Source organism: Apis cerana, linkage group LG11 (genome assembly GCF_029169275.1).
Source record: "Apis cerana isolate GH-2021 linkage group LG11, AcerK_1.0, whole genome shotgun sequence".
Taxonomy (NCBI): domain Eukaryota; kingdom Metazoa; phylum Arthropoda; class Insecta; order Hymenoptera; family Apidae; genus Apis; species Apis cerana.
In genome coordinates this window covers 5,919,037-5,939,429 of record NC_083862.1, presented here as the reverse complement: position 1 = coordinate 5,939,429, position 20,393 = coordinate 5,919,037, and the positions used below count along the sequence as shown (strand labels likewise).

At 18.6% G+C, this 20,393-nt stretch overlaps 1 protein-coding gene across 6 annotated transcripts in view; it reads left to right on the top strand.

Moving 5' to 3' along the window:
* Positions 1 to 20,393, top strand: part of LOC108002378 (voltage-dependent T-type calcium channel subunit alpha-1G) — a 198,385-nt gene that overhangs the window by 154,022 nt on the left and 23,970 nt on the right. For 2 of the 6 annotated variants that reach the window (XM_062081494.1, XM_062081497.1), the window contains 6 exons: positions 3,194 to 3,350; positions 5,426 to 5,581; positions 10,723 to 10,857; positions 15,169 to 15,459; positions 18,737 to 18,888; positions 19,015 to 19,161. In XM_062081494.1, coding sequence (XP_061937478.1) covers positions 3,194 to 3,350; positions 5,426 to 5,581; positions 10,723 to 10,857; positions 15,169 to 15,459; positions 18,737 to 18,888; positions 19,015 to 19,161 — 1,038 coding nt within the window. Of the gene's footprint in view, positions 1 to 3,169; positions 3,351 to 5,425; positions 5,582 to 10,722; positions 10,858 to 15,168; positions 15,460 to 18,736; positions 18,889 to 19,014; positions 19,162 to 20,393 lie in introns of all 6 variants that reach the window. The other 4 variants (XM_062081495.1, XM_062081499.1, XM_062081496.1 and 1 more) reach the window with 2 other exon arrangements.

The window sequence follows — 20,393 nt, the reverse complement described above, 5'->3', positions numbered from 1 at the left end:
AATCGTGATTGTTCGTTTTTAAAAATATATTATCATTCTTGAACATTATTTTGAACATTTATATATAATATAAAGTTTCATGTATAATCGTATGATTGTTTTGTAACTGTGATTGTATCTTAAAATCAAAATTTAGATGTGTTTTAAGATAATTATGATTTATGAAATAAAATATTTGCAAAAATAAGAAAATTCTTTAAAAAAAATGAAGAATTAATATAATAAATTTATTTTTATCAATTATTATCTTTTTTTAAAAAAATAAAAAAATACTTTAATTATTAATAATTATCAGTTTTTTAAATAGATTTATATTTGTTTAAAATATTCTTTTTCTTAATATATTTATTATATACTATTATATAATTGTTATGAGTTTTTTTGTAATTGTATTACAAGAAAATTATATTTGATTAAATCATATTGTTATGAATTTTATAATTGGTTGTGAATTTTTTGATTTGCTATAATTGAATATATTTAACATCAATATAATAAAAAAAAAATATTTTTATCAGTTTTCATTTTTATCATTTCATTCATTTTTATATTGATGAAAATATTATATTTCTATATATTTTGATATAAAAAATGATAACGCAGAAATATGATAAATGCAGAAATATGAAGCAGAAAAAATTATATCTATTAGTTTTTTATATATAAAATATTGAATTTTGCACAAAAAAAAATAAATAATAGTATTCTTGAAAAATTGAAAAATGAAAAAAATAAAATTGTATCTTTAAACCATTTAAATTTTATTTTAAATGTTTCTTATGTTACTAAAAAAAAAAGTGATATTTAGATATTCAAATCTGCCTTTTATATTAAAATATTCTAAAATATAATAAATCAATCTTGAAGAAAAAAAAAAGATATTTAATTAAGTAATATAATATAATTAAGTAATAAATATGATAAATTTAATATTTAAATGATATTAAATCTAAATGCTAAAAATTGTTAATTCATATTTTTATTAATGAAAAAGTAATATTATTTATGAGATGGGATAAAATATTTTATGGAATTCTGGAGTATAATATAGATTGATAATCTATATATTTCTTATTATTTAAATGAAATTTTATTTTATTACAATAATATTGTATTATTTATTTATTTCGATTACTATATTTATTAACTATATTCATTTCAATAATTTATTATTATATAATTAATTACATTGTTATAAAGTTACATATATAATCCATCAATTAAAAAGAAGAAAAAATTCAATTATAAATTATAAATTGATATTATATAAAAATTTATATATAATTTATTTTTAGCCTTTAAATAATGTAAAGTTAAACTTTTATTATATTTAATTCCTCCAAAACATTACGGTTACATATTATTGATTAAATCTGAAATGAATGAAAATGTAGCATATATAATTTTTTAGTGACAGGAAATATGTCAAAACATATTATGACGAGAGAAAATTCTATTGCATTTTTTTGTCCATTTTTAGATGACATTGCCAATTAACTTATTATATTACTCCTTTTATTCATCATGATAAATGTCATATATAATAAATAGAATAAAATAAAATTAATAATAAAAAGATAAAATAGAATTAATATATTGAAACAAAAAAAAAATTTCTCAAAAATTTTGTAAGAAAAATATATTCATAAAATTAAATTCACATTATATGAAAAAATTAAATATATTTCAATTAAAAAATAAAAATACGTAACTATCTCAGAAATTTGCTGAAACAATTTTTTATATCGTAATGCTTTATTTAAGACACCATAATATAATTCTATTTGAACTATACAATACTCGTTCGATTCAGTTTGCACCAAAGTCAACATTAATATATACATTACATGCTACACTGTTCATTTTACGTAGAAACAATTTAAAGCTCAGTCATCGGACAAATGATCCAAGCAAATACTTATTCTTGGAGTTTCGATAAACCTGTCCACGAATCATAATCGAGAGTTTCCTTAAATACGATTTCAATTTCAATCTCTATTCAGCTCGAAGGTAATTTTCGTGGCGATGAACAATGCGCTAACTAACGCACCGGGAAACGGCGGCCGCAATTCCGGCTGGAAATTACCGCTTAAAATATTCACGGCCATATTCGAACCGACATCCAAAGCACCGCTTAAGGGATTACGTAACCCGGATACGTATTTTTACCAGCTTTACATTCGAATTGCCGATCGTTTTCTACAACTAAGAAAAGATCGATACCATACAAATTTAATAATGTTCGCATTTTTATGGTCTCATGGATCAGTTTTATTATAGGGTGATTCTTATTAACATTGCTAGCTAAATTGTTTGTAAACTGCTATATCAAAATATATTTTAAACAAAAGTATGAGTGATGGAATAGGATACAGAATAATTATTTATGAATTATTTTTTTGTTTACATTGAATTTTTTTAATTTTAATGTGTAAAATTTGAAGTATTACTAAAAATGTAAACAATATTTTTTAAACGATTTTTAACGTAAAATATTATTATGTTATAATTGATATAAGTAGATATTTATCAATAAGTGAAATAATATTTTTAATCTATATATTCTAAATGATGGTTTTTCTTATTCTTATTATAATAGCACTTATTATTTTTTTCAATTTTAAGCAAGTATTAATTAAAAAATTATTGGAATAGATAGATAGGTTTAAAAACTAGTAATTAAAAAATAAATATATGTAATGCTTTTCATTTGCACTTATTGAATTATTATGTACATGTATTTATTATAATAAACAATATTTTATTTTGTTTACAATTTTTTCCAATAGCAAGATCAAATTTTATAACAAATTTAAGTTACAATTATGTAAATTTAAGTTACTATTTTTGTTTGTACTTTCATATAAAAATATTTTTTAGTAATTTAGATTAGGTTGCTCACTCTATATATTATATATGTATATACAATAATGAATATTTCGAATTAAAACAATAGTATAGAATTTTCGAAAAAAATTAATCTCGCTGACCTATGTAGAATTTAAAAATAAAAAAATGTTAAAAATTATGTTAAAAATAAAAAAAAGAAAAGAAAAATCAAAATGAAATGAATGAGAGACAGAATGAAGACATTTCACGGTAAGCAGCTTCGAATATTCCAATTTCTCATTTCCTTCTTCATTCATCGTTCATCGCGGTGATACTTTAGGCCAGCGGATTGTCTCGGTTGCAGCATCCTAGGGATGTACCTGTTCGGGGGTAAGTTTTGCATGTGGGCGGACCGGAGTCGGCCCTGCACCTGTGCCGAGGTGGTCTCGCGGCACCCATTGTGTCGCTGTGATCGCAAACATTTCAACGACATCGTCTGGGCACTTGTCACGGTCTTTCAGGTACCACTGTTCCCCTCTTTCTTACACCGAAAATATATACTATTGTATATGCTAAGTATTTATAAGCATATGATACTTCTAATCTTTATCTATATCTATCTATATTCATCTATATTCATATCTATATCTATATCTATATCTATATCTATATCTATATCTATACATATACTTATTTATAGCTATATCTATAGTTACCCATGAAAATATTTATAAAAGAATCATTTGATGTAATTAGATATTTAATTTTTGAATGATAAATTCAAATATGATTCAAATATGAAATATACTAAATTGATCAATTCCATGAGATTTATTATTTGAATATATATTTTGTTGTCAAAATTAAGATTTTATCACCAAAATGTTAAAATAGAATCGATCAATTTTTTTTTTAAGTGGTTTATATTAAGATATAGTGATCACATAAGTATATACAAATTTTGTTATATATTTAAAAATATATAATATCTCATTTAATATTAATTATTTAATATTAATTATTAATAAATATCTATATGTTCATATATCAATCTTTTTTTACTAAATTCGTAATAATAGTAGTAATCTAGATCTTGATTTTATTGATAAGATAAATAAACTTTGAAATAAAATTTATTTGAACAAAAATTGCTATAAAGTATAAGGAAAATTTCGTGGGTGATTGTATATCTGTCTATATCTATCTATATCTATTTCTATATCTATATCTGTATCTATATCTATGTTTATCTCTGTCTATTGGTTTGCCTATTATCTATATCTATATGTCTATATCGATGTCTATCTATATCTATATCTATTATCTGCATCCATATCTGTAATTCTGTATCTACAATCTATATTTATCTATATCTATATACATACGTGTTACATAATATTGTGTAGTTTCTTTCGCTTTTTCGCTCCATTGCGTTCCAATTCATTTTCTTGATATCATACTACTGAAATATATGCATATATTGACATATTTTAAATTTTTTCTTTTTGTTCTGTTTCTTCTTCTTTTTCATTTTCTCTCTCTTTCTTTTCTTCCTGTCTCTCTCTCTTTCTCTTTTTCTCTTTCTTTTCTTCCTCCCTCTATTTCTCTTTCTCTTTTTCTCTCTTATTTTTTCTTTTCCTTTGTACACGATTTGATTTTAGTAATTTAACGGCTGAGTCATTTTTGTCCCAATCGATTAACAATCGATTAATTAAATAACAAAAATATAAGTTTGAATTTATTTGTATCATTTTTGACCCAGCCATTGTAGTACGCAATCCGTACTTCGAAAGTCAATAAAAGTGTCGTACTAGATTAGTAATGTATCGACGAGTTTCTCTCTTTCCGTCACATTTCTTCTCTTTTTTACTAATTTTATTTTTTTTTCCTTTTTCTATCTCTTTTCATTCTTTCGATCCAAACTTTGTACTAATTTTTGTGATTGGATAGAGGATAAACGGAAATAAAATAAATAATAAACGATTTATTTGTTGTGGCGATTAACACGATTTGTTGTCAGCCGACATGGAAGTTAATCGATTACACGGATTTACGCTATCGCCACTGTTATCTTATTCTTTTTTTAAATGAATAACTGCATCATATTGTTATGCTTATTGCCTATATATGATTATATTATATATATATCGCGATTGAGAAACATTTAAATAAATCCAGTACAGCCAAATAAATAAACCGTTTCTAAAATGAAATCTTTAATTAATCTGAACGCGTTGAAAACAGAGAGAAATTCGCGATTAAATGGGTGCAAATATAATTTATAATCCATAGAAATGAGAATATCGAAACTAAATAATTAATCAGTATTGTTATATACTATACTTCTTTTTCCTTTTTTTCTATTTTCTCAGCTTCCGGTATGTAGAACTAGCGAATCAAGTGATTTAAAGCTAGTTCTTTCAAGTAAACGATATGAAGGATCGATTAACAATTAGTTAATTCGATAGAGACATTTCTAGTTTCACATTTTGTTTGTCGTGAATTTAGAATATTTTTTGCCTATCGTTCGAATTGTAACGAATGATATTTATGTTTTCTTTTACATGAAGAATTTTTCCTTTTCCATTTCGTATAGATCTTGACGCAGGAAGATTGGAATGTCGTGTTGTTCAATGGAATGCAGAAGACGTCTCACTGGGCAGCTCTTTATTTCGTCGCATTAATGACCTTTGGAAATTACGTTCTATTCAATCTGTTGGTCGCCATTCTTGTCGAGGGATTCTCTTCGGAGGTATGATTATTTCATTCATGCGTTTTATAGATAGTTTTGGTTGCTAATTTTAAATATTTTTATTCTATTCTGATAATATAAATTATTTTTAAAGGAAATGAATTATTGACTTAATATTAATTCATTAAATAATTAATAGTAAATATATTTTGTGTATCTTTCTGAATTTAATAATTATAATAGGATGAGGTTTTTTATGACTTTTAATAACGAAAATTTAATTTGATTTTTAAAAATTGTTTTCTATAATGATATACAAGATATTGAAAATAAAATTTAATCGATAAATTGGTTGAAATGTTGCAAATTATTTAAAAATCATCATTTTTATTATTCTCATAAATTTTTTTTCAGTTATTTACTATTCATAATTTTGATTTTTATCAAATGATGGTTCTTATTAAAATAATTTTAAATTATTTCTAATATTTCTGAACTAAACTAAATTTTATTTTAGTTCAGAATCAAAAAAAATTATCATTTCAGAAATATTTTTAATTTACTCATTTATTGCATATTCAAAATATATAAATTTAATAAATTTAAAATATCAACAAATTTATAATATAACTAATATGAAAAAAACTAAAGAAAAAAATATTATAAAAATACAAAGATATTTAAAAAATATAAAAAAAAATTCAAAATTTTGAAGTCCTTGAAAAATAAATTTAAAAACTATTTTTTATATATTAAATCTGCAAGCTAAAGAAATCATGCAATTCTATTATTAATCTAGAAAGAAATATACGTCATCGAATTTAATGATAATAATTTTAATGATATTATTGTCAATGTTTTGAATAGTTTTTATTATACATATAATACAATAATTATATTATACATATAATTAATTAATTAATGAATCCTGATTTTCAATATAATATATGTGTAGTAAAATATATGTGTAGTATATTTTGATATCTATCTCTCTTATTTCTGCGAGAGAATAAGTATCAAAATCTTTATGGATAAAGCGCTAATATTAATATTAGAATATATTTATATATTATACGTATATTTATTAAAAATTAAATTTAGATTAGATTTAATAATTAATTTAAAAATTTAAATAATGATAAAATAATATAAATAATAAAAATTATTAATAATATTTATTATTAATAGCAATTAATAATAAAATGAAATAATAAAATTTTGATAATATAAATCAAGAATGTAATAATAAAATAATGTCTATTTCATAATATAAAATAAAACTAATAATGTAAACAATACAATATTATTATTAATTCATTATCGAAAAAATTATTTACTTATTAAATAATTATATTTTAGGATATTTTATTTAATTTTTCTATTAATGCGGATATAGAATTTTTATTATTAGTAATTTAATTATTAAAAATATTTTTATATTTTAAATATAAAAATGTAAAAAAATATATAATAAAATATTTGATAATATTCAATGATTGAAAGGTATAATTCGATAATATAATAAATATTTAAAGCATTTGTTTCGATATATATTGGATTTAATTTTTTTTTTTACTTGAACTTATTTATTTGAGTTTGACCAAATGAATTATATTCAACGTTACCATCAAGATTTGACAATTCTATGCGCTCTATGAGGGCATATGTCAATGTTTTTTTACTAATAAAGCCAAAATCAAAATTTTTTTAAAAGAAAAAAGTTGCTTATTACTTCAGAAATCTTCAGTTAAGCTATTTTCTCATTTTTGGTATTCATATATTTGATATCATATTTGGTATATATAACTTTTTAGAATTTAAATTGAAATTTAGCTTCGTCTGACAATGAGTTAGATTAAAATCATTTATTAATTTTTTTATTTTTTTTTGTTTTTCGAAAAGAAGATTTGGCATATTCTATAATTTCTCTTATTATTTTTTGATGAATGAATTAAAATAAAAATAAAAAATAACTTTCAATTGTTAAATTATTCTTACCTAAAATCAAAAAATTCAATTCAAGATCAATAATAATTATTAGTTATAGTAATATATAGTATATTAGATCTAATATATCTAATATATAGTATATTAGATCATATATACATGATTGATTGGAATTATTTTAATTGAAAATAAACGTACATTTCTTCAATTTTAATGATCTTGGTATATTTTAGTACAAAGAGATATAAATCTTAAGGAAAGATATTTTGATATTTTACAAACACAGTACAAATAGTTCCATCAAGAATCGAATGACATACTGAACGCTGGAACATGTATTCCCTTAGGATATAGTTTGCATTTAGAGGCCTTGATTCTAAAATATATCAAGGTTACTGAAATAGGTAAGATGTACTTTTTTCTATAGAAGATTTTATTCTCAAATTATTTGAAAAAATATTTCATAATTTTTTTATTGTTTAAACTTTCAACCAATGATAAATCAGTAAATGTGATAAATCAGTATTGAAGTAAATGATTTTTCTAACTGAAATTTAATTGAATTGAATGAATTGATTCTTTAATTGCTGATTTCTGTATCCTTTTTATATGTATACATATAAAATATTATTTATATATTACTTATATATATATATATATATATATATTTACGTGTACATTAAATAAATTAAAATATTTAATACATTAATAATACATTAATAATAATAAATTAAAATATTAATATTCATATTAATATTCATAATTCAAGATTTTTTCAGAATGTAAATAACAATTTCTGAAGTTAAACAAAAAAATTTTAAAGAACATAGAACATAAATAAATATTAATAAATATTACATATATATATATATATATATATATATATATATATATCATTTTTTCGAAAATAGATGATTTATTGTCCTTTAAAACTTTCTTTTGTTATTGAATTTTTAAAAATTATTATTCACATATTATATTTGAAAAAACAATTGTGAATATAAATATCCAATTTATTTTATAACTAGAACATTGTGCATATGTATAATTTCAAGCATTTATGTATTTTTTATTTACTAATGATTTTCTCACAACTTTCAAATATATTAATCTGATATAATTGATCCTAAATTTAAAAATTTTAAAAGTATGATTAATTTTTATAAAATATAATCTACAATCTGTGACATTGTTAATTTATGAAATTATTGAAAGTAACGGTTTAAAACTTTGTATACTTTTGTATACTTTATTTCTTATTTTTATATTTAATTCTATTATTATATAACTTTATAGCTTTTATATTTATATACACTTTTATTTTTTATATTCATTATTATCGACATAATAATGAAAAAAAGATAATAAAATATATTAATTAAGATTTAATTATTAAAAGATATAAATAGTAAAAAAACAGAAATTGATCAAAATATAATTTTTTCCAATTTCAATTGAATTTTTTTTCAAAAATCTTTATATATCTTATATATCAATGTTTTTCATTTAAATTTTTATTACAATTTTATCATATATAAAAATGTTGAATATTCATTAACATTTGTAAATAATATTGAAAAATATATTTTATAAACAAATCAAATTGATAATTAAAAATCATTATTAAATTTAAAATAAACATATTAAACATTTATATATTTCGTAATATTTTTAAATTGTTATTTTTATATATCTTTATATAAATATTAAATTATAAGAATTATATTATTATTATTATAAATAAATAAAAATTTTCATTCTTATTTTCTTCTTAATCAATTACAATATACTGCAAAAACTTTATTAATTTTTAAAATCTCCAACTCAAAAAAATTAAACAATTAATAGATGATGCTTAATATTTCTAAAAAATTTATAAAAAAAATATTTTTAAAATAATTAAATTAAATAGTTTTTATATTAGCAGAAAAGTTATATATATGAATCGTAAAAATTTTTATTTTTAATTAAATAAATTTATTTTAAATAATTCTATACAATATTAAACTTCATATTATCAAAAACTGTACCTAACTAATTTAATACCAATATTATTAGTAAATTATTATTTAAAAAACTTAGAATAATTAAACATTTGAACAATAAAATTTAGAATATAAATAATGGAAAAAAACTTTAGATATTATTTGAATAACAAAATTATTCGTTAATTTAATATTATCGTTAATAATATCGTTAATAATATCGTTAATTTAATAAAAAATATCAAAATGTTCGAATATTAGATCTTTTTATACATCATTTATATTATATTTCATACTGTGCTATATAAAATCTTCGATCGAGTAATAAGTGTTTAGATATTGGAGATTTTACTGTATTTCAAATTTTGCTATATAAAATCTTTCTTAGTGATAGAACATTCGAATAAATATGTAGTATGTCTTTGAAGGTTCTACTATATTATAAATTCTGTTATATGAAATCTTTTATATTGCAAAATATATATGATAGAAAAAAAATTCGCTCCATTTGAAAGAAAAAGTTTTTATCTTTCACCTTTTAATTTATATATTGATTAATGATTAATTAATTTATTATTTTTAATATAATTTTTTATTGAAACTGTTAATATATTTCTCTAATATAAATAATCTTATTGAATATTATTGAATAAAAATAATTATGCAAAATTAAATTAATTGCAAAAATAATAATATTTTTATATATTTTTCATATAAAATATAATTTCACAAATTAATTAATATAAAACTTAATTTGTATAAAATATAATTTTCATGAAAATGTCTTTTTTATTTTTCTTTTCAAAAATCAAATAATTAATTTTATTTTCAAATAATTAATTAAATTTTAATTATTATTTATTTTAGATTAATTTGAAATATTAAGTTAAAATTTCTTTTGATTTTTAATAAACTGTAATTTATATTGAAATTTGATATAAATATAATAACTTCCAGTTAAATCGTATAAATTCTATTACGTTTTGATTATTATATAATATTTTATTATTAATAAAATATACATATAATTAAACATTTTTTCCAATATTTTATATTTTACGTTTACAAAATAAATAATATTTAATTAATTCGACATAAAATTTATTGAAAAAAAAATGTATAGAAACATATAATATTCATAATGCAAATTTATACAGTAATTAATACAATAGTACATCAGTCAAAAAATTGATATTAGTAGATTGATATTTAATGTAAACAAGATTTTATACATGCAACAAATTACATAACATTGATTTATTTTTGCAGAGAAATGAAAGAAGAGAACGAGAACAAAGAGAAATGGCTAGGCTTGCTGCGAAAGAAACAGGAATAGGCAGTGACGATGGTTCTTCGAGAATTTCGAGATCTCATTCGATTACTGATAGTGATACTTATACCCAGGTAAGAAAATTAATTAATTATAAATAATATAAATAAAAAAATTTTTAATTAATTTAATATTATAATATGTATATTATATTATTATTATTATAGTATATAGTATAATGAGAATAAAAAATTTAGAAAATTTTCAATAATAATTTTTGAATGATTAGATTTATTAAAGGAGTATTCCGATATCTTTTTATAGAAATTAAAAAACTAATCAAATAATAAAAATTATAAAATTTTATTTAGAAAAAACTACAATAAAATTTTTGAGATATACTAATATATAATAATATATAAAATTATATTTAGATTATTCATTATTCAATATTATTTGATTTCAATAATATTTTTATTTATCTCTAAATATTTTAAATGCATATATAACTTATTTATATATGCATTATCTTATTTCATATCGTACTATATATGCATTTTTATCAATTATTATAAATAAATTATTAATGGATTGTTATAAATAATTTTTTATATGATTAAAGAAATGGAACTTAAATAAAAATTTGTTATATTTTTTTAAACATAATAATGTGTATTACGTTTTGAATATTTTAAATCTTTTTACATATCATGTGCATTTTTTCAATTTTTATATATACAAATTTTGCGTAAATATTTTTTTAATTTCAAAAAAAAAAAATGAATAAATTTCTTAATTAGAATATGTATTATATTATATTACATTATTTCACAAGATAAATGTTTAATGAAATTAATTCAAGAATATATCTTTTTTGATATTAATATAGAAGAAACGTATTGAAATTTTATATTAATCATCTTATAATGTATATATATGTATTATTTGGAAAATCATGCAACAAAAATTGATTCATAAATTAAAAAAAACATGAATACACAAATATGAAGTACAGTTTGTAGAGATTTTTATTACTTTTTTGAATCTTTTTAAAAGCTTTCGATTATTTCAAGTTATGCCTATAGTTATACCTATACCAAATTATACCTATACTTACGAAACATTTTATACAAGAAGCAATTTTTTTGAAGAAGAGAATCTATCAAAAGAGGTTTATTTATCGATCAGTGGACAGCGATACCATTAATTAAATTAAGATATATGAAGTATATGCTCGTTTAAAATCTAATAGTAAAAAACATCTAAGAAAAGATAAATCAAATTATTATTTATTTATTCTTTGTATAATTCAATTTATTTTGTTATATATTTATAAATATTAATTTATTATATAACTATTATTTATATATAATTTATTTAAAATTATTTTTTTCTTTGATAATATTTTATTTTCTTTTTTACTAGAATAAGTTATAAAAATAAAATTTCTTCATAAAATATATTACTGAAATACAAAATATATTCTATTATTTAATAAAAATAGAATATTGTGAATTAAATATAGATTACTTAAATTTAAATTAAATTTTAAATTAAATTTATTATTCATTATTCATTTTAAAATAAAAATGTTGACATTAATGTTTAACAACAGACAAAACAATTCTTTTTTCGAATCATCAATATCTTATAGGATTTATTTTTTATTAATTATAGAGTTCTATTATTCGTTATTTATTCCAATTATTTATAATTCTTTATGAAAAAATAATTTGAAAAGAATAAAATTTTTTCATTTACATTAAATAAATTAGATTTAAAAATTTTTTAAATAAAATTCTTTTTTTTGACTTATTTTTTTAGGAATTGGTTTCTATTATTTATTTATACCACGTACAATGAAACATTATAAATAATTATCAATTTAAAATAATCTTGAATCAAAATATCTGACGAAAATAAAAAAATCAAAACACATATAGTTTATTAGAACTGAACTATCATTTTGAAAATTATTATCTAAGATTCATTTTTTATTACAAATAATATTTTTGAAAATATACGGAAAAAAAAGATTCGTGTGAAAATATACGGAAAAAAATCCCTTTTTCCATCTATTTCTTATTTTTCCTATTTGAAGTGACGAATAATAACTCACTCTCATTCCAAATATCATTTATTTTCTTGTTTGTCGTGAAATAGTTTCAATAATATTTCTTGAAATATTATTGTTTATGATATTTTTCTCGATTTATTTTCTGATATAAAATCGCCAATCTTGATACAAATAAATATTAAATGATTTTAGTTTTCTTTAAATGTTATGTTGTAATTTTTATTATACTTTTTTTAAATTTAAGCTCATATATTTTATTTATGATATTCTACAAATTTAATTTTTTTTTATCTTACTAACACTTTTAAATCTTGTTAACATTTATTGTATATTTATTACAATTATTTCTACAATTATTTCTTTAAGTGTAATTACTAATAATTGAAAAATTCATTAAAAAATTGAAAATGAAATACAATATATTTTTTCTAAAAAAAAAAAGAAAATAAATGAATACAAAAATAATAAATAAATAAATATAAAAAATAATTAAAAAATATAAATAAAAATAAATATATTATTAAAAAAAATTTAGAAAATTCTATTATATATTGATGATATTGTACAAATATTATATTTTTAAACTTTTCAAGAAAAACAGATAAGATTTAAATATAATTATAATCTTTTAAACATTTAATTATTATTAATAAATTTATAAATATCATTCTTACACAATATTAATTTCAAAATTATTACTATAACCATAATAATCTTAAATATTAATAATTCGTTTAAAAACGAATTATTAATATTAATATAATATTATTAATATAAAATGCCTTTATTCTTCATAAAAATGCTTTTTATTTCTTTTTTTGTTTTTAATTGCAGTTTTTTAAATTCAATATTTATAAAATAAAGAAAAGATCAAATAATAATTTATCTTTTAATCTATTTATTGCATATAAAAATTTAAATTTTACAAATGAATATAAGATAATTTAGTAAACCGTTATAATGATAATGTTTTAATGTTTGAAAGTACATAAATTTTTTTATTAAATGTTATCATTTTACTTAAATTTACTTAAGTTTTCTTATTAAAGTTGTATTTTATATATATATTTATATTATTTTGAATTCTTTGAGTATTTCATTGATAATAACTCAAAATTTAATGGATAGTATCAGTATCAATTTGACAGCTTCAAATTCCATAGAGACATTTCATATACAACAACCTAATAATTGCTTATTAAGTTAGATAACGTCGTTCATAATTAATAGAAAGATGATGGGTATACGCTATAAATAGAACACAATGAATTTCATTAGAATTTTCTTTTTCGGATGGAGCAAATAATTTACTTTAGAAGAAATTATACTGCATAATAGCAATGAATTATTATTTTTTTTTTTGCGATTACAAAAGTTCTATTTGTATATATTTAGTATCTTTTATATAATATAAAAGTATACTATTTTTTATATAATATAATTTATTAATAATTCATTTAGGAGAACTTAAAACTTTTATTAAAATCTTAAAAATATTTTAAAAGATATATATATATATATATATATATATATATATATATATATATATAAAGATATATCTTATAAATCAAATAGAAATCAAATATATAAAATAACCCAATATTACATATTGATATAAAAATTAAAAAATTTATTATTATTTAAATGATTAATATTATATTAATAATATGCTAATATTATATTAATAATATTATATTAATAATATGCTAAATGTTTATAATATGAAGATTTCGTTTTTTTTATTTTAATAAATATACCTAAGATGTATATATATATATATATCTTAAAAGCTTATATTCTAACATAAAAAAAAAAAATGAAAAAAAGAAAAAAAATATCAAAATTAATTTGATATTTATTATATTTGAAGTTTATTATTTTTTAATATATTTTTATATATTATTATGTTATATTATTATATTATTAAATATTATATTAAATAATATTATTATATAATATTATATTAATTATATTATATTATATTATTATTAAAGATATATACTACTGTGAAAAATAACTGGAAAAATTAGTTTTTTATTAGAATGTAGTATTTTATTAGAATGTGTATAAATTATATGAAAAAATATAAATCTAATAATATGTGTAAAACATAAAAAAAATAGATTCAAATTCATTAAATAGATTATTATAAATTATATAGTCTTTAATAAAAAATTATTTTCAATTTTAAAAATTAATTAACAAATTAATTTAACAAAAAATATAATTTTTTATTTATTTAAGTCTAACAACATATTATATATTCTTAAATTTCTAAGTCCTTTCTTATTCCATTATCTTGTGGAATAAACAAAATTTATGCATAAAACTTATAATTTACCTCAAGCAAGCAAATATTTAAATTTAGGATCGAAAAAATTCCTGGCAGAGTGCGGAAGAATTGCGCAAATACAAAAACAACAACAGTAAGGAAAAGCAGAATACTGTATGGAAACATCAAATAGACGAACCTAAGTGTAATATTCAAAAAGTGAATAAAATGATGGGTGCTGTCGGTCAACCACCGATAATTACTCATACAGCGGCCACTCCTCAAGATTCACCGAATACCACCCTCGATGTCGGTTACAGAGATTTAAACTATCGAGCTGTTTATCCTACTGCGGCACTGTCAATCGAATCTATAGATCGTTCAGGAGTACGTATATATTTTTAAAATAATTTTAGTATTTAATTCATGTCTATTTTTTTATCACTGTTAATATTTTATTGGAAGCATAATATAATTATTAATAAAAAGTGTTTGATTACTTTTTAAAATAGAATAATTTGTTTTAAAATTACAATCTCTTTTTACAGATTCTTTTAGAATTGAATGAATTAAATTTAAAATTTTAATATTATTTTATTTGTAAATATTATATATACTTAAATAACAATGAACATTCATTTATAAAAACTTCTGATTATTTTCTTTATATATCTTTTATTTTCTTTATATACTTGAAGAAATTTATTTAATGAATTTTGTTTGAGATTTATTTAAGATTGTTTAAGATAATTTAATAGTATAAAATTATATAAATACAGAAATAAATTTCAAAATAATATTATTGAGTTAAGAAAAAAAATAATAAAATCATATAATAATAAAACTTTATAAATTAATTATGAGAAATAATATCATTAACATAAAAAAAAACAAATGATTAATAATATATTGCTGTCAATCTCTAATATATTCGATCATCATTTGAAATAAAATAACTTCTCTAAAAATTGAATTGTAAGTAATTTGATTTTTTTTTTAAATCTTAGAAGAATTAATTTATTAAATAATATAAATAAAAAATTCTTTTAAAAATTACAATTATAGATTTTATTAGCTATATATATAAATTTTCATTGAAATCGGTTAATATAGAAAAAAGCAATAAGCATTTAAGAAAAAATCTAAAAGTCTATAAATTTTAAAAAGTAATCGAGTACTTACGAAAGTTGTATTGAAAGCATATTAAATTTTCTTTTATGCAGGATTCACATATGCGATTCACATATTTGATTATTCTTTTACTTGGCAATTAATGTGAAATAAATAAATGAATCTCCATTTATATTCAGTATACGTGTTCAACTATAAGATATTCATCTAATACAATATATAATTTCATAGTACAATGAAACCTTTATATTCGTCATATTTTTTTTTTTTTTGGAAAAAAAATGCTTCGATATTTGTCCAAAAATTCAATATTCTTTCTTTTTCTGCATGATTTATTTTTTATCATTATTAGTTTTCGATAAAAATTAAATTTCTGCTTAAAATTTCATTTAGATATTTGTGTCTCTAAAATCGAGATCAAGAATCGATTATTTCTTTTTTTATTATTAATTTTTTGTTAATTCTATTGAAAAAATTATTTCTAATATTTAATATTTATTCGTTTTTCAGAGATATGGAGATTTCATAGTATTTACTATGAATATAATTTTATTGTCTATTTACTCATAATATCATAAACTTGTTTAATTTATAATTGAATGAACGATTTGTGTAATTATGCAAATGGTATTATTTGTTTCTATGTTTCATTAAGTCGATTTGAAGAAAGTCATTGATCGCATCAACCGAAAATATGTAAAATTATGATTCTAACTTTTACGAAAATTATCGTTTGAACTATTTTTATAAATGGCTTATATAGTAAAGAACGTAAATCAACCAATCGATATTTCAAACTATAACTTCGTAAAAAAAAAATTTCAATCAACGAACTAATTTTAAAGCACGAAACTTTTACTTTCACAATCTTGAGTTCGTTTTTTTATAGATATTTTTATATCACATAACAAATAAATAACATAAAGATAATTTTCTTCTCAAAAGTATGAAAAATTCAATCGGTTTTAAAAAACACTAGTAAATGTTTTCCGTAATTGAATTTACAATAGAATTCAGAAGATAAAATATTTCGTTTACATCCCCAAACTTATTATAATTTGTAATTTTTTTTGTTTAATTATTGAATACTTTGAATATATATTTAATCGAGAAAATAAAAAAAATTTAATGTTTCTTAAATTATAGTTGTAATATTCAAAATTTAATAACTTTTAATAAAATTGAAAAAAAATCTTATAACAAATTTTAGGTTACAGTAAAGAGAAGATTCCAATCTTCTCTCTACAATAATTTATCGTGGATTCAATCACGAAAATAATTTTTCAGTGTTTCTACAACAGATTGAATTTTTCAAATTTTTCAGAAAAAAATATCTTTACTTTTTTATTTGCTACGTTATATAAAATCATCTTTGAAAAAAAACGAAGAGATTTCATGCTTTAAAATTAGTTATATAATTTTTTTTCTTATAAGTTATAAGAATTTAAAATATCAAGAACTTTTTATCAAGTTGGTTAACTTATTTATTTTTTATTATGTGTATATATGTATGATATTCATTATTTGCTATTCAAAAATTATTGTAAAAGAAAAATAAAATATATTATAAATGCTTATACTTTAGATCGAATATTTTATATTATATATATAAGTATTTTTATCTTTTCAAAAATAATTTTAACTGGTTTTAAACAATGTGCAAAAATTTATGAAAATTATTTAAAATAGTTCTAGATATTAATTAACTTATAATTATGTAACTTATATTATATATAACTTGTAATAAAAATATCGAATATTCCGATGAAATTATTTCGTTTACTTCTAATACATTTTATATATAAAATGACATTATGTATAAAATGACATAAAATAATTTTATTACATTTATTTTTTAAATTTTAATCAGAATTTATTATAAATATATTAAATGATATTTGTCAAAATCGATATTTTTGGTGCGAAAAAATTATTTTGAAAAATAAATCCATAAAATTTTATATCTTTTGTTTGATATTAAATAAAATTATTTATAAAATTGAACATATTTCAATTTTTCAACTAAAAACTTACTTCATTTTTTTGATATAATAATTTAAATTCCTTTATATTTATTATATCATACAATTATTATAAAAAAACTTCTTATTTTCAAAAAAAATATTATTTTAAAAATATTTTTCCATAAAAAATAAATAAAGTATCACATGATCTAATATCATACATGTAATATATACATGTTTATTTTAAAGATATTATTTTAAAAATATTATATAATATAAATAAATAATGTTTTTTGATGCTTAAATTCTATTCTCTATATCTAACAATATCGATATTATTTCCAATTTTAATTAAATTATAGAACATTAAAATATTTAAATTACATAGATAATTTCTTAAAAAGAGAATTTTTAAAAGAGAAGACATTTATATATTTTTAATATAAAATAAATATTCATAATTTATTCATATTCTTTATTTTTATTTTTTTTTATTTATTCATATTATTTATCTTGTCTTTAAAAATATACAAATTTTATTTCATCGTCTACGAAATTTTATTTTTTAGAGTCAATGTAGTATTCCTTCTGGCCTGCTAAAACTACCAGACGTTTCAAACAAAATACCAACTAAAAACCTCATTGCCGGACAATTTCCTCGACGAATAAGCCTTGTCACGGCTGTTGTTAATCCAGTAACGAGAGAATCATCTAATTCAAGGTATGTACATACATATATTTTACATACAAATTCAACTTTGTAGAATAAATTATATTAAACGTAAAATTGAATGAAATCTTGTCGCTTTCATTCTATTTGAAATTGTATAATTATTTTTTGCTACAGTTCACCAAGAATACAAAGGGGTTATTCGTGGAAATTATCACGGCCATCTTTGAGAAAGAAACGTTGGTCACAAACGGAAGATGAATCTCCTCGTAGAGCTACTGTTCTAAATAACGGTCGAAGCACTATATTAGGTTCCAATTCAACGTAAGTTTGAATAAATATAATATATTCATATTCATATTCATAGATATTCATAGATAATATTAATAGATAAAAAATAATATTCATAGATAAAAAAAATAAAAAAATACTAAATAAATGATTTATAAAGTGATTTTAATTAAATAATGTATTTATTATATATGATTTCTGATTCTATTAATATCATTTTGGAGACTTTGTAGCTCTCAAACGGAATAATTTATTAATTTTAATATAATTGAATGTTTTAAAATTTTTTATTATGTTAAATTGTTTTAACCATTTCTTATTTTCATAACTTAACATGTTCGACATATTAACACAATAAAAAGTAAATAATTAATTTTACTAATGATTTTATTCAAAATAAAAAAATTAATATTTACATAATATTCACATTTTTCAAATTCTTTTCATGTATTCAATTTCATATTATTCTCGATATTATACTATTATTAATTTTGTTTTGTAATAATAAAAAAGAAACAAAGAAAAGAGAATTTAAAAAATTTTTTTTTATGTATTTATTCAACATTAAACATATTTAGTTGCAATCTAAAAAAATAATATAATAAATGCATAATTGTAACAATTAGTAAACAACAATTAATTGTTAATTATCTAAAAGACTTTATAAAACATAAAAATTATACGTGTCAAATTGATAGATTCTTTTTACAACAAATGTTATATTTTTCTATTGCATGTTTTGTCTTAATAATATTAAATATATTTTATATTTATATTTTTTATTAAATGAAAATTTAGAATTAATTTTTTTATAAGTAGCATATCATTTTTTAAAAAAATGTAAAAAATATATGTAAAAATATTAGGATGAAAGCTAAATTGTCTCAGTATTAAACAAATTTAATAAAATTGTCCAATATTAATATCTTAGTATTGTATTTAATTTTAAATGCTCTTAATTTGCAAAAAATGGAAGATTTTTTTTATGTATCCAGAATCCAGAAATATGACAATGTTTCTATTCAATGAAATTAATAGTCAAACAACAAAATGTACCTATTATTGTGGAAAAGAACCACTTCTCTACTAGATTTTGAAAGATGATTGTTTATTGTTCTTACAAATAAATGTTGAAATTTAACATTTCACAATAAGTGAAAACACTAATACTGAATTAAAATAATAACCTTTTTAACTGCTCAATTGACGGTTTTTATTCATGATACTCACTAGTAATGTTATTATGTTTATTCTGAGAGATTTTT